This window comes from Atractosteus spatula, chromosome 2 (genome assembly GCF_055471065.1).
Source record: "Atractosteus spatula isolate fAtrSpa1 chromosome 2, fAtrSpa1.hap1, whole genome shotgun sequence".
Lineage (NCBI taxonomy): Eukaryota > Metazoa > Chordata > Actinopteri > Semionotiformes > Lepisosteidae > Atractosteus > Atractosteus spatula.
In genome coordinates this window covers 58691266-58713004 of record NC_142707.1, presented here as the reverse complement: position 1 = coordinate 58713004, position 21739 = coordinate 58691266, and the positions used below count along the sequence as shown (strand labels likewise).

The window sequence follows — 21739 nt, the reverse complement described above, 5'->3', positions numbered from 1 at the left end:
CTCAGATGCCAAAGCTACGGGAGCTGAACACTGACAACTCGGGAGAGCGCACGTCTGCAAAAGGAGTAGGCTGCGTGCAAAACGCGGAGCTGAGCAATGTCCTGCAGAGAGGGTGTTAGTGAAGCGCTCTTTATAATGTTAAATTTGGCTCTCCTCAGTCTTGGCTCATTTCAGCTCAGTTATACTTGTGTTAATGTTGTTGACGATATATTTTCTAACAGCTCAGCTCAGCCTTTTCGGAGCTTAGTGCTTTGTTTCAGATGTTCAAAGTGTGTACGTCTTCTTCGTTTGCATGTTGACCTCTTAAAATATATAGTAATCATGGCATATTAATACATTGTAGCGTGTAAATTTTCTACATAAATTTTTTGCACCTTTAAGCAATCGCTAGCATAATTTAGCAGAAACGCATTTTGCAGTTATCTTAATGTATGTTTTGTTTTTTCTGATTTGCATTTAATGAGTGAGTAAGGTATAAGTAACATTCTAGTAAAAATCAAATATCGATAAGAAAAACTTGGATTCAGTGTATTTTAATCAGTTGTGCCACTTTGCCTTTTTCACCATAAACAACAGAAATTAAGCTGCAATTAGGTAATGTTGCTAAATAAACTCTCCTTAGCGCAGTAGACAGAAGCGTGAGACTATTCCATGTTTTTACAGGATCCTGCATCCAGATTTTTCCCTCGTCAGTTTCAAGGTTTGCCGTGGCTCCGCCCCTGTATGATTGTATATCAGCAGTGACCACAGGCGATTTGAGCAATTCTCATTTGTTGGACAGAGGTTGGGAGCGTGTGTCTGTATCTGAAAGCTTTGCTGGGCTCTATGACTTGGAATACAGATTCTGTGCAGTAACTGAAATCGGCGTACTTTATCATACCGTGCGGACAGTAAAACGGGGAAAACGAAGTAAAAAAGGTACAGCCCTTGAGGTAAGAACTGTACAGTTTGAAATCCCTGGGGTTATATTCTCAGTAAAAACTAGCTTAATAGAAGAGTTGTTTCGTGACTGTATGTTTTTTTGTTAAAAAAAATATCTATAGGTAACTTACGTGCTTTTATATTTTTTTCTGCACGTCTAATGATTGCAAATTATTTCCGTTTCTTTTTGTCCTTGTTAGCAAATGAGTTAAGGTTGGGTAAACAATTCTGACAGTGTGTCTTCAATTCGGAGTTGTTATTATTAAAGGATATATGGATTACACGAATACCTGAAAGGCAGCACCTTCACATTAACCTCAAGACTATGGCAGTCTTTTATCAGAGCAATTCACATGTGCTGCGGAGTTAGGTTTAATGAGAATGACAGTGACAATGGGAACGAGTTGGAAGTTAAAAGGTGGAACTGGTAATGCTGTGCATGTGACGAAAGTAGTCCTCGGGTTTTGTGCATCATTTTAAAACTTCGCTTTTATGTGTCATAGAAGGAAGGAATGGCTGACCGCATGATGTCTATGAACCACGGAAGATTCAGCGAATCTGCAAACGGCATTCACCCTCACCATCCCACACGCAGGATGGCGATGGGACAGTTTTCTAACCCTCTTCACCATCAGCAGCAGCAGCCGCCGCCGCAGCAGCAGCATGGGTACAACGGGTTAATGGGTGAACATTTACACTACGGAGGGGGAAATGTGAACTCTAACCACGGCGTTAGACACTCTATGGGACCCGGAAATGTGACTGGTGTCCACCCTAACAGCAGCATGGCCCCTACTGCACGATACAGCTCGCAATATGTGGGACCCGCCGTGAGCACTCAAGGACAGCTAGCAGCAAGCATGCAATTGCAAAAGCTCAACACGCAGTATTACACCCATCACCCTCACCCCTCTCATCATCACTATATGTCAGACCTACATTCGTCAAACCACCAGATGAACGGGACAGGACAGCAATTCAGAGACTGCAACCCAAAACATAGCACCTCCAGTATGCCTCCACCAGCGCACCATGTGCCTGCAGCAATACTGCCCCCCAATGTCATAGACACGGATTTTATTGATGAGGAGGTCTTGATGTCTTTAGTCATAGAAATGGGATTGGACCGAATAAAGGAACTGCCAGAGCTGTGGCTGGGACAAAATGAGTTTGATTTCATGACAGACTTTGTTTGCAAACAGCAACCAAGCAGAGTGAGCTGTTAGTCTCACCACAAGGACTTGTCTTACTTTTGTTTTCCTCAGAAAGACATTTATACATTCCTTTTTAACATGATTTATTTAACCTGTGTATCAAATGGCATCAGTCTGGAATTCCAATTAATCTAAATATTCAGGGTGGATTAAGAGTTCTGCTGAATTACGTATTTTTACTGATTTAAGCCTCTAAAATTTAGAGGTCTGTGCTATGGATCATCATTTCTTCCAAGGAAAGAGGTATGACTTGTGAGTGCACTACCATTGCAAGGGACTTTTCTGGTTTGTTTCCAAGTTCATGCTATGCATTATGAGTTAATTCAACTTTGTACTTGGAAAAATGAAGAAGGTAGCACAGAAGGCCCAAAAGCAAGTGGGTAGCTTCGTAGTTAACTGCACAATTGCTTTGTGCAAAGAATAAATGAAATCTTAAAAAATGCTGTGGTAGGTCAAATATTTATTTTCCTGCGTTTGTTTGAACATTTTAATAGAGGTGTTAAAGTAATATAAATTTAAATGAAGCATATACTAAATTATGTGATTATTAAACATGCTTGTAGGCAGGTACTGTGTATTTGTTAAAGACAGTAATATACTGTACAATTTAGTGGCCATATATTTATCAGATATTTGTGCTGTTAAATGATCTGTCTGATTATCAAGGGAGAAAATTGCAAGATAATGCTTTTTGCACACAAACTAGTTTGCAAAATGTCCTGTTGCTTTGATGCTGAACTAGAATCACTGATGTCGGTGCCCTGAATTTTAATTTTTCAGTTTCTGAATTTCTGTGGAAGTTTAAATAATTTGAATTACCAGATGTAAAGGTTAGAAGAGTCAGTGTAAAGCCTAAATGGATACTGTGTCTTTAAGGGAGTAAGAAGAGACTTGTCAGGCCATGGAAAAGGATACTCTTTCTTAAAAATGTGCCACCCTCCCCCACTCTTTTATGTGAAGAGACAATAAAATGATGTGGAATGTTGACAAGTTGAGGAAGAACATTTTACAGAGGTGTTTTTTCCCTTTTTATTTTGCATCTTTGGTTATCAAAATTTCCACCACTGTGCTTATTTAGTTTATGCGGTACAAGGCAATACTACTGTGTTGAAGCTTTCTAGGAAAGTTTGACAGTATTTTTGTACAAATTTTTTTTAGAAGAAAATGTTAATTTATTATATTTTAATTTGCAAACATAAATAAAAGCAGATAAAATGTATTCTGAAAAGAAAATGTGTAATTGCATTTTTTCATTTATCTTTATAGGTTAAAATCCGCTAGTAAAGAATGATTTGGTCTGGTAGACTTACATTCAGGCAAAATAAAAAACAAAATTTGTAAAGAAATCCTTATTTTCCTTAACTTGGTAAAGAACACACTATGGTAAACAAAATGCAATGTAGTCTTTTGTTTGACTGTTGAGTATTATTGGACACAGTCTAATATCTTGCACATTTCTTAAGTGGTATTTTCTTCAGGGTTTTCCATTGGACACTGTTCTGTACAGTTTCACAATATATAACAAATTTGAGGTACTTTTACACATAAACACCAATAAATTTACAACCTTTTGTACACATAATGTACAGATGCAGCCATTCAAAATGCGCGGGCGATACCGCATTATTTTCCGGTACGCTGTACGCAGTCTACCGCAAGCTACCGGTAAATACCGCGAGTTACCGGTAAATACCGCTAGCAAAATAATAGTATCCGGAATTTCCGCAAGGTGGAGCTAATAAAGCTCAACCTCTCATGTTTGAGCTGTAGCCATCAAAGTCTTTAACGAAGATATTAATAATAGTATTAATAATAAATGACCTTGGACAAGCTGTAAACTCAAAGTATTGCCCTGGTCCACATTCTTTTTTTCATTGACCGTCTTTGTAAAAGTAACGCCACAGCATTTCGCAATCACGCATTTTTTTCCAATCATGCAAAGTACAGTGATTCACCATGCCTTTCACATGCTCATAAAAGAGATTGATTTAGGGACATAAACATATTACCGTATGCAAACTGTACTGTATACAGTATGTATATGTATATTTAATGTCTTAACTGTGCCCGTTTAAGTATTGAATATTCATATCTAATTTTACCACTGAAGGGAAATCTTAGTAGCTGAGCATAAAAACAATAGGAGCATACTGCAACGCGTGTGAAGGCCATAAACGATATTAATTTTGGAACATAAACATACAGTATATGGCTGGTCTCGGTACTTTAAAGAAAACATACACGAAACATGGTTTCATTATGACCAGAATCTTGAGATATTTTTAACTTGATTTACAGTATTTGAGAGGTATGTCTTAACACCGATACTACAGTGCTTAAGTACTACTCACGTATATGTTTCTAGGTTTATATTATGCATTTCATACGGTCAAATTACTTTTGAGCAACTAATAAGAAGCGCGAAACGGTATGCGTTTTACTTTCGTTTCGTGCTGGGACCCGTGGATTGATTAGAGATATCAAGTACATACAAGTCATTTTTTAAATGTTGTAGTTCGTCTTGAAAAAATGTTACGAGTACATCATCTATCAACAATTACACAGGTTCTGTTTCCATATTGCGGATTTTGGTTACGTAATATTATTTTCTAGATTTCACGTTGTGAATATATGATTTGGGCAAACAGAGCCGCAAAGAAGTACATTATGGGTTGTTGTTTTTTTTTGCAGTTTTATCTAGAACAAGCGATGCTTAAACCTTTGTCTGATTCTTGTGAAACTATCCACACGACAGTTACAGTACCTAGGAGTTGACTTCAGTGATGTCACTGATGGGATGTTTCTAAAAATCCATCCTCTGTAAAACGTCTTCTCTAGTTGTCCTGCATATGTATTCGCTAATGAAGCTGTGTGTTCTGAGCCTGGATCTCTACATTTCTGTATGAACCACCTTAGAGGGCTAAAGACAGCTTGTGTTTAAATTGAGTGTAAGGCAATTTATGCTTCTAAAGTCATGGTCAGCATTTTTGTACTGTGCTGTAAACTTGTTCTGTGCCTAGTCACATTATTTTATAGCGTTTTCATAGCGTTATCAAATCTGGTGGCGCTGTGTTAGTTTCCTGACTCCCATGTCACATGGTCTGTGATTGTAACCTGTAATACCGGTTTAATTCGTCACAGCCAGCACTCCGGTTGTAAAGTAGAAGCAGGCGAGATTTCCAGCGAAAAACACCTCCCCCTTCTTCAGGTGTGAGGGTCTTCTGCTCAGAATGAAACGCTAAAATGTAATGTAGGCTCTGAATGGGTTCTGACTTGCTTTAACAAAATATGTTTACAAATCCTTTCACCTGGCATTTTCGTAGTTAGAAATTATGGAACGCTCTGTTAAAAGCAAGGGAGTTTTTATGTCCGTTGCAGTTCTTTTGCAACATGAATATAATTATATCGTTATTAATTTCTTGAGATACGCGATTCCATATTATATTCCCTTTTAATCAAATTCTAAAAGTATGCTTGTTGACTCCGGTATCGCGTTAGTTAAAGACTTCGATGCTTAAAATGTTTAGGAGAAATGGAATACTGGTGTGTATGTTTTCTTTAAAGTACCGAGACCAGCCATATACTGTATGTTTAAGTTCCAAAATTAATATCGTTTATGGACTTCACACGCGTTGCAGTATGCTCCTATTCTTTTTATGCTCAGGCACTAAGTAAAAGGAGATGCTTCATATTGCTTGACTAATTTTAAAAACTAAGTTAGAAATGCAGACGCTCCCTCGGTGCGCTGCTCTGGTGCGCCGGCTCTTACACAGTGCCTGTCTGCCGTAAGCGTTACAATATACATACCCAACACTGCTTGTACCCATCTGTCATGCAAATAAAACACCTTGAATTGAATTGAATTGAGGGGAGAGGGGGGAATACTAAAGCCAATACTGGCTCAATACCCTCGATGGGCTTTGACGTGCTAATGCGTTGGTTTAACAGTCCGGGTGTGGCAGGCTTCCAATGTCAACTCGACTCGATTGGAAGACAATGAACGTATTTTGTGATATTTAGAAATATAAATTTGTTTGGTGCGAGTGAGGTTTTATTTAATCTCTGACCAAGGGAAACGTTTCATTTTTTCAAAGAAATGTTTGTTAAAAAATAAAGTCATAGTTCTATGGGATTCAATCACAGACCATGTGACAAGGGAGTCAGGAAACTACTCTAACACACAGCGCCACCGGATTTAATAACGCAATAAAAACGCTATAAAATAATGTGACTAGGCACAGAAAAAGTTTACAGCACAGTACAATAATAAATGCTGACCATGACTTTAGAAGCATAAATTACCTTACACTCAATTTAAACACAAGCTGTCTTTCTGTATGAACCTCTAAGCTGGTTCATACAGAAAATGTAGAAATGCATTAGCCTGATTATGATTAAAAAACACATAATTAAACACGCGTTTGCGATTTAAATCAGAACACGATTTAAATCAATATAAATGTTTATATTGTAACGCATACTGTCCAGCCTCCATTTCTCTATAAAAATTTACTCTGTTGCACACACACACACAATAGAAGGAGGAACCGCTGTCAGAAGGGAAGATATGTTCAAAATATCGCAAATATCGTTCATGTTGCGATATTTTGAAATATAAAAGTCAATTTATTGTCCATAATATCGCTATTCTATTTTTTCGAAGAAATGTTTGTTAAAAGAAAAGTCCGGCACCAGCTGGATTCGATCACACAACCTCCCAGTTGCTAGTCACGCACCTAGACCAGTCGGCTAGAAGACAGCTCGCATGAACAGGCAGGCGAAAAAGCCCTACACAGCCCTGTCGCAGTACACGAATACCGTTATTAAATTCTTTAGATACGCGATTCCATATTATATTCCCTTTTAATCAAATTCTAAAAGTATGCTTGTTGACTCCGGTATCATGTTAGTTAAAGACTTCAAAGCTTAAAATGTTTAGGGAGAAATGGAATACTGGTGTGTATTTTTTTCTTTAAAGTACCAAGACCAGCTACAGTATATACTGTATGTTTATGTTCCAAAATTAATATCGTTTATGGCCTTCACACGCGTTACAGTATGCTCCTATTCTTTTTATGCTCAGCTACTAAGATTTCCCTTCAGTGGTAAAATTCAATATCTACAACGGGCACAGCAAAGACGTTTTTACTGTAAGTCTTTCTACGACAGACCAACGGACCACGAGTGCCCCTGTCGGTCAACCAATCACGTACTGCGGTGCCACGCGTCATCTTGCGTCATACTGAGCGACGTCACCTGCGGTACGTGTCTGTGACGCGCACTTTGAATGGCTGCATCTGTATAAGAACAAACTGTCCATGAGAAGTCACTGGAAAATTGTTGAAGTTTGTAAAATGACTAACTTAACCCATTTGGATTGCCCATAAACATGTCTGAATGTATTGAGAAAGTCTTCCTTATTGACAAAGCATGGCAAACCATGGCAAGCCATGAATTTCAACAGATAATATGAATTACAAAGCAATATCTTTCTTTAAAATCATGTCTTAATGGATTCAAATAAACTATAAAAACAGAAATAAAATGTAGACATTCTGGCTGGCTGTAAAGAGTAATTTCTTTCTGTTACATTTAGCACATAAGCTAGAATTTTACTTTATATTTTATAATAAATCTTACTTTTTATAAGTACAAGACAATGTGATGTAAGTTGTTCAATAACGCAAAGACAAATATACACATTACTGTAGATCTTATAAGCTATATTTTTGTTGAAACCAATGCTTTAAACCCTACAGAATGTTTTATAGATTACTTTCCAAAAATACATTCTAATACAATTGTCATAAAGAGCATAATGTGCTCTAGAAAAATGCTGGCACTCTCAAAATGTTCAGTTATCAAAGTCTACCTTATAAACAACATTATGAAAGCAATTCATAAAACAAAAACAGGTTAACACTTTTTTCCCCCTGAATCAAGGTATGTGTTGATATTCAGAAGCAGCTATTATTTAACTGGGGTTTGAGCGTCTACATACAATACATAGATAAAACTATTTCTCTGTAAATGTTTCTAATTTTAAAAGACCCCAGTCAGTGAACTCATTTAATATTGTTACAATTTTATTATCACACACCAAATTTGTTCTGGAATACAAACAACTCAGTTTTCTACTGTCAGTTTAGATGCTGACTCACTAAATGGGAAAGAGTAGAGAATCTTGTTCTGCAGCATCAGAGTAGAAAAAGATGCAAATTGATTTGTTTTAGCAGTGTTTGTCTCCACAGGGATATTCCATCCTAACTACTTTGCATACATTTGCTCAGTAAATGTGAAAAAGCACCCAATACAAAATAGCTATTCTTTCTGCTAATGGCTTCAGAACTCATGTGGAATTGTGGAACTTGAGTGCTGCTACTTAAGACAGGATAATTCTCCATTAGCCCAGAGCTCAGACTAATGATTTTACACTGAACTAGGTTGTATTTTTTAGATAGATAGTGCATACAAGCAAGACATAGTAATACTAAATAACACATACATCTTCTGCAATCTTCGTTCAAAGGTGTCATGAAACTGAGATAAATATTATTGGTATTGAGTGTGCAAAAGAGTTGTCATCTGTTAAACATAAGTTGAAAATAAAACAGAACTGCAAAAGATATTATATATTAAAGCTCATTATATCTTTAAATATTAAAGGTCTCATTAAAGTGGAGGTTTTGCACTTTGAGATCCACATACAGAGTTAATTTATAATGTGTTTTTATGTGTTTGTATTTGAAATATTCTGAATATGTTTTTAAAATATACTTTTAAATCAAATTAATATATTGATACAGGTAGGTAATACATTAATAATAGTTGTATCATTGTTTGAATGTTGAATGAAGTTATTTCCTCGTTTATTTTTACATTTTAAAACAATCCAGTTTTGCATACATTTGCAGAAAGAAGTTTGATAGAATTACATTCTGTGTTAAAATGAGCTTTTATCAGCAGCAGGAGTTTTGTGGATGGAGGCAACTGCATTTGATAAGGTGTTGGGTTTGCTGCTAAAATGATGTAGTTATGCTTAATTAACTTGGTGTTATGTTTAATTATTTAAAGAAAATAATTGCAAACAATTGACTTTCTTGCAGATATCATTTTATTGTAATGGGAGAGCTAGTAAACAACAAACAAGTGTCGCTAATGTGAGAGCTGTGTAGGACAAGGGTCATATAAAATTTGACACTCATTAAATAAAATTTAAGCTTCCATCAACACTACCTAAAAGAACCTGCTTTTGAAGAACCAACCAGAAGCCTAGTAAGTTAATGTAGTTGAAACAATATTGAAACAACTTTTGTTACATTCTTCCACTGAAATTTTTTTAAAAGTTCATCTCCTGAATGGTTCATCTCCTGACCTTTCTACCATCAGTTATACAAAATAAACAAAGGGCCATTTAAAATCAGACATTTCATGCCACCAAGCTTTATACAGTATACCTACCATTATGTGATAACTAGTATAGGTCAAATTGTTTGCATGAAACATAACTATACGCATCATTTCACTGACCTGGCCGTGGATAGTTGAAGTTGAGGAGTTAATTTGCATATACACAGGCTGTTTTAAAATGAATTATTTCAGTGTATTTATACTTGAAACAAAATGTTGACGAAATGGGGGGAAAACAGTTAAAATCCATTTATCGGGGCCTTTCAGACTTACCGTCAAGTGAAAATGAAAGGTAATTGGTCCAAAAACCAATTACCAGGCAAGACCTAATGGAGGATAAATATGCATATGCAATAATATTGAGTTTAAGTTTCAGTACTCTGTTTAAATTAGGATGTCATTTTTTAGAACTAGCAAGTTTCTCAGTCTTAATCCTTGAGTATCCTTGTGTCTTCTGGTTTTCATTGTGATTGAATTTACAAATTAGCATAAAGTCTTGGTTTCAGCTTTCCTCTCAGATAGGTTTATTATTTCATTGAGTTGATTTAAATTTACTTATAAGCCCGTGTAGTACTTGGAACACTAATTACAAGAATGTTTGACAGAGTCATTCCAACTTTTATACATCATTGACTGACACACAGTATCAGTTGTTCAGAAACCTGTAGGCTAACAATTTGAAATTTTTAAGTTGAAACTGAATCATACTCACTATATCACTTGAAATGCAGAGTAACAGTTAACCAATCAATTAAGGATTCAATAAGCTTAATGATTTAGAACTTGGTTAAGTGCAGAAGACACAGGGATACTTCCAGGATCATGATTGGCAAAAACTAAACTATTCAATTCACTCTTCCTGAAATGTTGCTGTTATGAATTGTGTGTAAGAGAAAACTTTAGAATCTCTATAATAAAATTCAAATACAACATATTTACCACAACATTTATTTAATTCGTTCAAGTAGGGAGCTGTGTCTGCATGCATAGGCTGCAAAGGAACAAGTAAAGGTTTATTCCATGGTGAAAAGAGAAGAGACACAATATTTTAGTTGTGGAGCTTTCTTCAGGTGTGGGCTTATTTCATTCAAGGTTTATTCCACCTGAAGAAGGCTCCACAGCTGAAACATTGTGTCTCTTTTCTTTTCAGCATGCAATAAACCATTACTTGTTCCTTTGCGTTTATTTAATTATATTATATATGGATGTTTTAACTGTGATTATAGCTGATGGTAAATGTATACAGTAAGGCACCTGAAGTCAGTTATTGATTTCCTTTTAAATAAGCTATAAGTATTTTAGATTTTAATATAACACTAAAATGAAAAAGTGATTTTTGTGAAACAAGAAAAAAGATTTGTTCAAAGAGGATATTATTTTATAATACATCAATTTTAAGAGATTATTTGGATATTTTAAGCATGAGTTATTATGCACAAGTAAAATAATAATATGAAATATTGTTCCTTTTTTTGTTAACTAGACCATGTTTAAAATAGTATATAACAAAGTGTCAGTCCACTTGAAACTCAAATGTATTGTTTGAGTGCGGTCTTGTTTTTTGCATTTCCCTGTTTTTGAAACATAAGCAGAAGAATATAATTCAATATGTTTTTCATTAGAGCTTGTTGTTTGTATCAATTCCAATTTAAAAATATGTAGCAAGTGGGGCTCAACTGATAAAGACACTTGCTCGAGTGCAGGCTGTGCTCTGTGATCATGTGTTCAAGCCTGCACCATGTCATTAGCAAACTGTGACTGACATTCCCCAAGTGGTGACATACAATTGGCTAGGAACCATCATGTGTAGGGTAGGGTTAGAGAGCAAGGGCTCTCTTGACTCTGGGGTGACACACTGACCCCTGCAGCCTCCTCATTCTCCCATGTGAACAGTAGCAGGGTGCTTCTCTGCAAGCCAAGACTGTAGAAAACATTCCAAATTGGGGAAGTATAAAAAATTATTCTTTTTTATATACATTTTAAATCACCAATATGTGGTAATTAAGTGCAGACAGCTGGCTTTTACTGCTGACGAAGCAGAGCCTGGATAAAATTAAATTCAGCATTCAATCCAATCAGCTGTTGTTTTGGGACCACTGTTTTTTCAATAATGTCTAGTGTCACTTGGATTGTCAGAGCAAAACATTACATAATCATGTTTAATAACGATGCACAATTGTGCTTGAAAATAAATGCACTGATGTTGCCTTGTGTGTCATATATATTATTGGCAGTTTGACACCAATACTATAAATAATGTTTCAGAATTTCAGTGTATTTTAAGGAGTACATGAAGGATTGTGAAAACCAAGTCAGCATTATATGTGAAGGATCCTGCAAACTTCATCCATTCCTTTGGGATTTTTTTCAAGACTGGTATCCTTTGACAAGAAATAATTGCCCAGGTACCATTGAACCAATAGCAATATAATTCAGTAAAAAAGGCTTAACTCTATAGTATTCCAGGCAAGCACTCCTAAGTATGTGAAACAGATCTCAGTAATTATAATTAGTCAATTAAGAATTAAAAGCTTGAAAACATAAACTGAAAAGTACCATTAAAGATGCTTATTTATCCTGCTTCCTACATAAATACCTGTCAGCACGATTACAGATAGTCTTTTATTTTTCAGTTTGTGATATTAATAATTTTGATCTGTACACTCTCAGTTAGATTTCTAACATGGATCATTGGTTGAGTAATGACTAATTATTAACATAGCCCTTAATTCACAGCTTCTCTTGTTATCTGTCAACTCAGACTGCAATGCTGCAATGTTTTTTTTATGCCCAAAGGGGATTCAATAGTTACCAGACTGCTCCCCCTGCAGTATCCCTGAAGAATGATGAATCTGTGATGTACTGAAATGTATCTTTTTATTCCCAGAGTATCAGCTTCCTACAAGTTTAAAATTGTAATTACTGTGTGATTGACTGATTGTTTGGTTGACTAATTAAAAAGTACAACAAAATTCAAAAACTATAGAAGTACAAGGAGAAAATCTCAATTTAAATAGTATTTCTGTGAAAAAAAGATTGTGATGAAAGTTCATTCAACACAAGAAGTATAAACCTTTGGTGTTTCAATTTTTTTATTTAGATTAAATGATAGTTTAACCTTGGAGGCTCTGTGGATTTTTATTTTTGAAACATATATTGGCACAATTTCTAAATTTAACAATTAACATTGTTTCAATTCATATTTAAGGTGCCTTGCAAAAATATTCACCATACACACACCACTACCAGTGTGATAGCTTCATTTTTTCATATTTGAAGTGGCCTGTCTTTGTCTTTCTGACACCCTCTGTGATATATGTTTATATTGTTGCCGTCTCAGGGAAGCACAGTCCTCTTCTTTCCAAGTTGTTAAGCACTTGGTTCTGTGCCCACAAAATAATAGATCCCGTTGACTCTACGCTCTGTCTTTATTAATCACTGAACGTTGCACATGCTCATCACACTTAGATCTTCTCAACTCCTCATCCACCAGTTTCATTAATCAACGGGGGCTGGAGTAGTCAACCCCTTTGTCAACAACATGTCACACAGTTCTTAATCTTCGCTGATTACTACTCACTTTAACATAACTTGATTTGCTCCGTGTCGCCCAATTACAATGTTAACAAACATAAACACTTATTCTCAGCCCTTTGCTTTTACTTGTCACTAACCACCAGATCTTCTCAAAAATCAGTAATTTTACTAAGTACTGTTTTCCAGCTGATCCTGCTTTGAACATCTGTAACCAACACTTGTGTCCCTGACACTGCAGCAGTTGGTTTGCTGCTTTCACTCTCTTCTATCTTACTCCGAAATCCCCAATCTGTTAGGTTTATTCCATGATGAAAAAAAGAAGAAAGAGAACACAATGTTTCGGCCGTGGAGCCTTCTTCAGGTGTGAGAGAGACAAGGCAGTAGGCAAAGGTAAAGTAGCGGGAGAACAAAGGTTGGGAGGGAGGAGGAGTGAGAGGCGGGAGCAGGGGACAGAAAGAGAGGCCAATCAAGAGGTGTCACCCTCCCGCCTCTCACTCCTCCTCCCTCCCAACCTTTGTTCTCCCGCTACTTTACCTTTGCCTACTGCCCTGTCTCTCTCACACCTGAAGAAGGCTCCACGGCCGAAACCTTGTGTTCTCTTTCTTCTTTTTTTCAGCATGGAATAAACCTATTACTTGTTCCTTTGCAGCCTACGCATGCTGACGCAGCTACCCACCTGTTCTTTTTTTACTGCAGTAAACTAAGTGCAGTTCTGTCCTGAAACCATTAGATGTAGCCTGAAGTGCATATGAGTGATCTCTGTCTGAACAGCTGATTAGTTTGACTACAATTTGATATTCAATTCGATTCGTTGGGGGTATGAGTATTGAAAAGCCGTGCTAGACAGCTGTATGGCATCTTTTCTTTTATTTTCCAAATATCAATATCCCAACTAAAGGTTCCTAAAGTGTGGAAAGAATCAGTTGTCATCCCAGTAGCTAAAGTCAAATCTCCCAGTTCACTCAATGATTACAGACCAGTAGCCCTCACCTCTCGGGTTATGAAAAGTTTTGAACAGATTGTGAAAAATTAGATTGTAGCCAAAGTAAAGGATCACCTACTGTAGATCCATTACAATTCGGTTGCAGGGCAGGTAGGGGGTGGAAGATGCTACAGCATGGCTTCTTAATCTTGTTCTCCAACAGCTTGAGGGAAACAAGACCCATGCTAGACTGCTGTTTGTGGATTTCTCCTCTGGATTTAATTGTATCCAACCTCACTTACTGGCAACTAAGCTATTGTCAAACTTTGGTCTTGATCTCAGTCTCGTCAGCTGGGTTACTGATTTCCTAACAGACAGAACTCAGAGGGTGAGAGTCAACAATGTTTTATCCGACAGAAAGCATTCCTCTACTGGGTCCCTCCAAGGATGTGTATTGTCTCCCTTACTCTTTGTCCTATACACAAAGCTATGTATGCAAGAGCTATCACCCCTCAAGACACATGTGGATATGTTGTTGTTTGTGCACCAGTCCACTAGTTGCTCCACCTCCTCTTTGTATGGTGACTCATCGTTGTTGCTAATGAGGCCCACCACTTGTCATCGGCAAACTTAATGATGTAATTTGAACTTTTCAGAACAATCACGAGTCATCAATGTGAACAGCAGTGGGCTGAGCACACAGCCCGGGGGGGTTCTGGTGCTCATTGTGATGGTGCTGGAGATGTTATTACCAATCCGGGCTGTCTGAGGTCTCTCTGTCAGAAAGTTCAGAATCCAGTTACAGGGGAGGTGTTGTGATTCATCAAGCTCACTTTTTCTATCAGCTTCTGGGGGATGATTGTATTAAATGCTGAACTGAAGACAATGAAAAGCATTCTTACATAAGAGTCTTTCTTATCCAGGTGGGACAGGGCCAGGTGAAGGGCAAGAGATACAGCATCATCAGTAGACCAGTTGGGGCGGTATGCAAACTGAAGGGGGTCCAGAGGGGTAGGGAGTCTGGACTTTATGGGCTCGTGACTAGCTTCTCGAAACACTTCATGATAATTGGTGTGAGTGCCACGGGGCAGTAATCATTGAGGCAGGACACGGCTGACTTTTTCAGCACTGGTATAATATTGGTGGATTTGAAGCATACGGGAATGACCGCCTGGCACAAGGAGATATTAAAAATATCTCTGAGGACATCAGCTAGCTGTTCTGCACATTCCTTGAGCACACGACCAGGTATATTATCAGGACCAGAAGGCTTACGTGGATAAACTTTGGTTAGTGTCCTCCTCACATCAGCTGCGGACAGGAAAAGCACCTGATCATCGGGGGAAGGGAATGTTCATTGCTTCACACTGTGCATTAAAATTGGCTCCGCAATTCCGGGACCTGAACCTCACAGTAAGGCAAGGATACTTAGCTTCTTCATCAGAATACTCGGCGGATAGTCCTTGCATCGTTTTCCAATTTCCAGTAGGGTCAGACGATTGTAGGCATTTGAAAAATTTGGACAAGTGACAACATTTAACACTGAAACAACATTTAGCACCGTTTTTTCCAGACCCGGAACAGCCACCATCTTGAGAAAAAAAAACTTTGGCACCATTTATCAAATAAAAGATCTGAAATGGGGTTTTTCCAAAGACTTGTTTTTATCTTATTTTCCATTAAACATATCAGGAAAATTGTTTTTATCTAAATTTATACCTTAACAGATTATATTTTTATCTTAACAAACCTTGATGGATAATGGTTCTTGAACCTTTTGTGGCCAAATGTACTGTAATGCTGCATTTATGTGATGTACATAACAAATGTACTTTTAAAATGAGACTAAGAAGGAATTAACTTAGAAATGAATCAGACTTTCCTGGCATTTACACATATATCATATCCTAGGCCTACCAGGATTCAGAAGCAGTGTTTGTGCGTATATAAATAGTCTGTCAATCACATGTGCCCCCTGACCAGGGCTATACATGAAGGATTATTTTAAGTAGCCTGGAGCACTCCAATCAAACTTTGAACCAGCTGAAATAAAGTTCAATATATGCACAAAAATCAATAATATATTGCTACAAAAATCACGAATCTTAGGCTACTGCACATTCTACAACAGCTATAAGAATAATGGCTATCCTTATCTCCAACATAATTATATTTAAATAGAATTAGTAATTTGAGAACATTATCTTGCTTTTTAAGCATTTTGTCTGTATTCTATTAAATTATTAAATCAAAATGGCTTAATTATGAAATACATATAATTGCAATTTTGATATTTAATTATTGAGTTCTTCTAAAAAATCAAATGATTAACAGTCCTCGATAATGCTAATAGTAGTGTAGCATGCTAATTTTGTACATTAATTTTGAAAAGATGAGATCTCTAGAAACATTTCTTCTTGCAGGTGCTCTGACAATCTGAGTAAAAAAGCTGTCATTAGCCAGGTCTACCATTTTACTTTCTGTTACTGACATCACTATAGATCTTTCTCTGTCGATGTGGGAAGATTGAAGGCTCCCATAAAATCTGCTTCTTTGTACATTAAATATTAATTTCATACAGTCTTGATTTTTAATCAACATCTTCATTTGGTAATCTACTCTGTTCACCCAATATTTTTTCTTTCTTTATGCAGAAGCACAGTTCTGCTTATGCTCTCATCATTTTCTATATTACTCCCTCAAGTTGCAAAGCCTGTTGTTCAAAGCCCAACGACGTAAGATAGAAAATAATTCAAGTCACTGAAAAATATCTGGCAATTACAAAAAAAATCCAAATAAAAAATAACTGAGTATAAATTTTGAAACAATTGTAATTTGGATTTTACCTTTGCTGAAGTTGAGCCATATTGAAAATTGGACTATTCAATTTTCTGTAGCGGTATTCATTCCATGATCTTACTCTCCCAGTGAATAGTACTGTTTATAAATATAAAAAAATAATTGTTCAATTAGAAAGCATTATATAAATCTTAAGGATGCATTTGGTAAAACAAAAAGGCAAAAAAATACTGTAAAAATATTTATCAAAACATTGTTAAGTAATTGAGTAGTTACAGTTTTGCATTTTGTTAATTGTTCTAATGAGTATATCTCTGTCAACAGGCAAATTGTAAAAGCAGAGTAAGGGAACGTGGAATAATATAAACATTTATAAACATACAGAACTATATTAGTCATTTTTTCTACATAAACATAATTATGAATGAAATTCTTAAAGAAAAATATATAGTTAATGAAGTACTATAAACAATATAATTTAAATAAAAGCTGCTTGCATTAAATCTAGTTACAGAGTGATAGCCAATTGAACCATTTGGTATTTGTGAAATTTTAAGTAGTCATTAATTTTACTCGGACTTAATTGTAACATTTAAAATTAGCTGTAATTGTACAGTCACTAATGGGGGTCACTGTATGTATAGGTGAATGGGGAATGGGATATATCAATGAAGGGATTGAGAGACTGAATTTCATCGTGTGGAGATTCTTTGTCCCTTGTGCTCTGAGTCACTGCACGGACGAATGGGTCAGCACCAATAGTCCTATCAGTCTCTCAACTTGACTGAATCTACTTCACCACAAAATCAAGGATTGTTTCAAAGCATGCCTACAACAGTCCTTTTCATTTTAGGCAGTTTTGTCTTTTGTGAGAAATAACACGCAGGACTAGATTAAACTAAAAATGATGGATAGTTCTAGCCAGAGTTTACTGGGTTATTTTAAACTGCAATCCTGACAATCTTTTCACAGTTAATTACACTGCACCAGCCTGACAGACTTTCTATTAATTGAAACAGTCTGGGAACGGACACCAAGCACAAGCATTGTTTCTCTTAGTGGTTTCCATAGCTATGTTACTTGATTTTCTTAAGATGCAGTGCTGTTTCTAAAACTATTTTTACACAAAAGGCTTACCAATTTTCTTATTATTCTATCATTTAAAGGCCTACCAGACACATCATTAATTAAACAAATGTATTATTTTATTACTTATGTCAGTCATATCTAAATAACATATGTATTTATGACATATTATGCATCTGTAGGTTCTTCAGATGGACTTTACTTCTTTATACAGATTTGCACATTAGCGAATACACCAGCTACAGTACTGTGTAATACTGTGTGTGAATTATGTAATTTAATTAAATGAGAGTGAGTACATGAACAACCCATGATGTTTTGAAACATATCCTATCTAGCCCATTAGTTAATAGCTAATTGATCCTAGGATCAAATTCAGCCACTTCATGAAAGAAGTGATTGTATTAACTTTGACAAAATAACTGGGGAACTTGCTTCACACCCCCACAACCTTTTATGTAAACAAGTGCCTACAGTTTTCAACTTTAAAAGCATTTCCCCTTAGTTTCCATTTGTGTCCTTTGGTTATTTTGTCACTGCTGAAAAGCTAGAAAATACTGAGATTTGAAGTATTGAGGAAGCTTTAGCTTTTCGGATTTTCTCAAAATCAGTCTAATTGTACATGACAAGCTGGACACATTTTGTTTTGCTGAGAGTGTAAAGTAACTAACACTACATTTACAAAGGATTCAATCTGAAAGTTTTTTTTTATATGGATCAATATATCCTTTCACTTCACAAATTTGTAAGTCGCTCCAGATTTTCAGAGGCCACGGTGCAGTTTTCTGCAATGATTATTTCCTCTTGACTGATGTCATATGAATTGATTAAATTCAGGGCTTGGAGGAAGAAATGTCTACAGTCTCTTTGGATTGATATCATAGTAAGGAAAACCCAAACAATGAAGAATATTCTAGTTTAACATACTCAAAGCAACCATCTATGATACTATATTCCTGACCTCCACACTACATCATTTCACTAACGTCTGACAACAGGACATTTAAACAAAAAAAAATTTACACTTCTGCTTGTTTAACTGAAGTTGATCCTACACATGTTGGTTCTCTCCAGCTGCTCCGAGCCTTACCATAATTGGAAGACACATTAAAACTATTATATTCACTCCATCTTATTTCTGTCCATTGCTTTGCTATGAAACTTTTCAATATATTCATCAGGCTGTTTTTTAGATGCTACCTGGAAAAATAGTACCTTTACATTTAAACAATGTTCACTTTGTGCATAGTACTCCTCCTTTTAAATTGACTTTGTTTTTCACACAACAGCCAGTACCTTAATAACATTTGCCCCTGAGGTTCTAGCACAAACAACACTTCGCTGAGGCTAATCTAATGGTAAACCCTGCAGACATAATAGAAAACGTGTGAAAATGAACTGACAAGGACTTGACAGGACCTGTGAGAGGTGTATGGACAAATGACATGTGATGGTAAGAGACAAGGTGAAGTGTGCATATTTGCAGTAGACACTCAACAACAGAGGGTTTTTGTTTTGTGCATCTGTGTCTGTGTATCAGTTCCCTTCTGCATGTTATTTCCTCTATTGGAGACGCTATCCCAGTTGAATTGGAGGGATAATGGATGGATGTCTTTCATCTGTTAATTCCATTCATAAGAGTAGATCTCCAAGACTGGAAATGTCAGATCTGAGTATTGTTTTTGTAAATTACAGTTCCCATATTGTATTGCTGCCATGACACAAAAGGAAGTGTCAAGGGTTTGTTTGCAGGTAAGTAGCCTTCTAAGGTTTGTCTCCTTATGTATTACAATGATTCTGTTCTGCTTCACATACTGGTCAAAAGGCCCTGCATTTTCCTCCCTGTGTGAAAACTCCCTTTCCATTGGTGTGAGCTTTATCCTGTGAGGTTATTTTGGGGGTTTGCTTCACACAGTTGTTGTCTCTACATCTGCTGTGTCACTGAGCCCTCTTCACAACTCTCCTTCTTCCTGGCTCGTTGTGGTAAGTATCAGCTCCCTTCTGAGTGCCGTATGATTGTATAATTCACTTTGATTATGTGGGTCGAGTCATTGTTGCTTGTTTTTTTTATGAGTTCAATAATTAAAGATGGCATGACTTTGTAAGTTTCTGAGAAAAGAGTCTTTGGGTCAGCTGTTTGTCACAGTTGAGCCATGTGTGCTTAGCTTTGAACACAGACTTAACTGGTGTGATTACCTAGGTTCTGCTTCTTCCAATGCAATTTTTGATGTCTAAAAGATGTCTAAGACCAATGTGACTCTTATTTAGGCCTGGCATTGAAAACTAATAATTATTGAAATAATAGAACTTAGAAGTGAGGTTAAAACACTCAGTAGAAAAAGTATAGCTTGCTATTAGCAGAAGTGAAAAATTTATTAGGTCATGAAGAGTACTTTTATGACGCAAATTTACAATATGTCATTATTACAAGGTTTTGCGGTGACTTATTAAACTAAAACCTTTTTAAAATTTTAGAAGAAGAGCCTTTTTGTTGTTCATTTCATGTGACATGACTCATGAAATTCATGATGTGGCATAAAATATGCATTTCTATTTCTTAGTTACAAAGTGTTCACAAATAACTCTAAAACATAAAGTATACACCAGTCTTATGATTACTGTAGTAAAAAAACATAATGTATTTTGACATATAATTCTGGTATTTTATCTTTGGGAGGTGAAGGGAGTTTTCCCACATAACTTCACAAGTTAGATAAAATATTTATTATCCATGATTAGTAGAACAACTACATTCACATTGAGCATAAATACATGATAATCATGAAACTACATTGTTGTTTAATCAAATTGAAAATACTGTTAACATAACTTAAAATTTTGTTTCACAACATATTAATTAAATATATAAATTAATACAAAATAATGTTATACAAATGTAGGAGAGTAAAACCTAATTTATATGGCTTGTCTGTTTATTTTTTCAATTACCCATGTATACAGGAAGGCCGATACTGATACAAACAGAGACGTGATGGGAATAAGAAATAGCTTGACCGTATTTAGAAATTCCCAAAATAGCCCCTGGCTTCAGAACAGGTGCCATGTGCCTGCCTGATGGAAGAAGAGGGGGGAGGAGGGAATGGAGGCTAATTTTATCCTGACAGGGAGGGCCAGTCATGAATCGGAATAATCAAGAGATACTTTCTGGAATAATTGCAGTTCCTCTAGTTTGAAACATCAAAAAATAAAGGCCTCTGTCAATCAGGCCATTTTCCTGTATAATCGTGACATTATAGATTGAGCAGGAAGAAGTTACAGTGTTCTGATAGACTGTCACACAAGTGGGCACTGCAGATGATCTCTGTAGCTGCGCTGACATCATCTAATGTCTGCTCACTGAATCCTCAGTTTGCCCTCAGTTTTGAAGTTTCAAAAATGTGATTCATTTGAGGAGAAACTAAAGAGAGATTCTATAAAAAGTAAAAAATCCCTAACAGACTCCAAAGTTGCATCATCTAGTGAAAATCTCCAGCAAACATGTCAAATTTGCTTAATCAAGCCCCGAGGATCACTTGCTAACTTTGGTCAAGGAGTATTCAGGGACAGTTTGAAAGTAGTCAAGTGACAATCAGGGCAAGACGGGATGGGATAAGCTGAGAAATGCTCAGCTCACTAAAAAAAACACTCAGATGTTTGTGGCTTTATGAGTGAAAACAGTGTCTCTTCTCCCTAGCATACAAGTCTTCTGTTCTGGGTTTGGAGTACAAAATGAAATGTCTTTGCAATGTTCAATAGATGTTTTTATGTTTCATTGGTCCAAGTGGCATTTGTCTGGTGCCTAAATGTGATGGGTTTCTAGATTTATTAGAATTTTATAGTACTGCTTTAT

General features: G+C 36.3%; 2 protein-coding genes across 4 annotated transcripts in view; both read left to right on the top strand.

The window, feature by feature from the left end:
* Nucleotides 1–763: 763 nt before the first annotated feature.
* Nucleotides 764–3368, top strand: cited2 (Cbp/p300 interacting transactivator with ED-rich tail 2). Of its 2 annotated transcripts, none has more exons than XM_088928775.1 (2): nt 764–932; nt 1428–3368. In XM_088928775.1, exon 2 carries the CDS (start codon nt 1434–1436, stop codon nt 2145–2147), a length of 714 nt encoding a protein of 237 aa, XP_088784901.1. In that variant the 5' UTR covers nt 764–932; nt 1428–1433; the 3' UTR covers nt 2148–3368. The 2 variants fall into 2 exon arrangements, with proteins under 2 accessions (XP_088784901.1, XP_088784891.1); XM_088928765.1 differs by having other exon boundaries at nt 766–932; nt 1425–3368.
* Nucleotides 3369–19777: 16409 nt separating this feature from the next.
* txlnba (taxilin beta a) overlaps nt 19778–21739 on the top strand; it is a 36773-nt gene continuing 34811 nt past the window's right edge. For both annotated transcript variants that reach the window (XM_088928724.1, XM_088928734.1), the window contains exon 1: nt 19778–19872. The gene's annotated coding sequence lies outside the window, so the exon portion shown is untranslated. The remainder of the gene's footprint in view (nt 19873–21739) is intronic.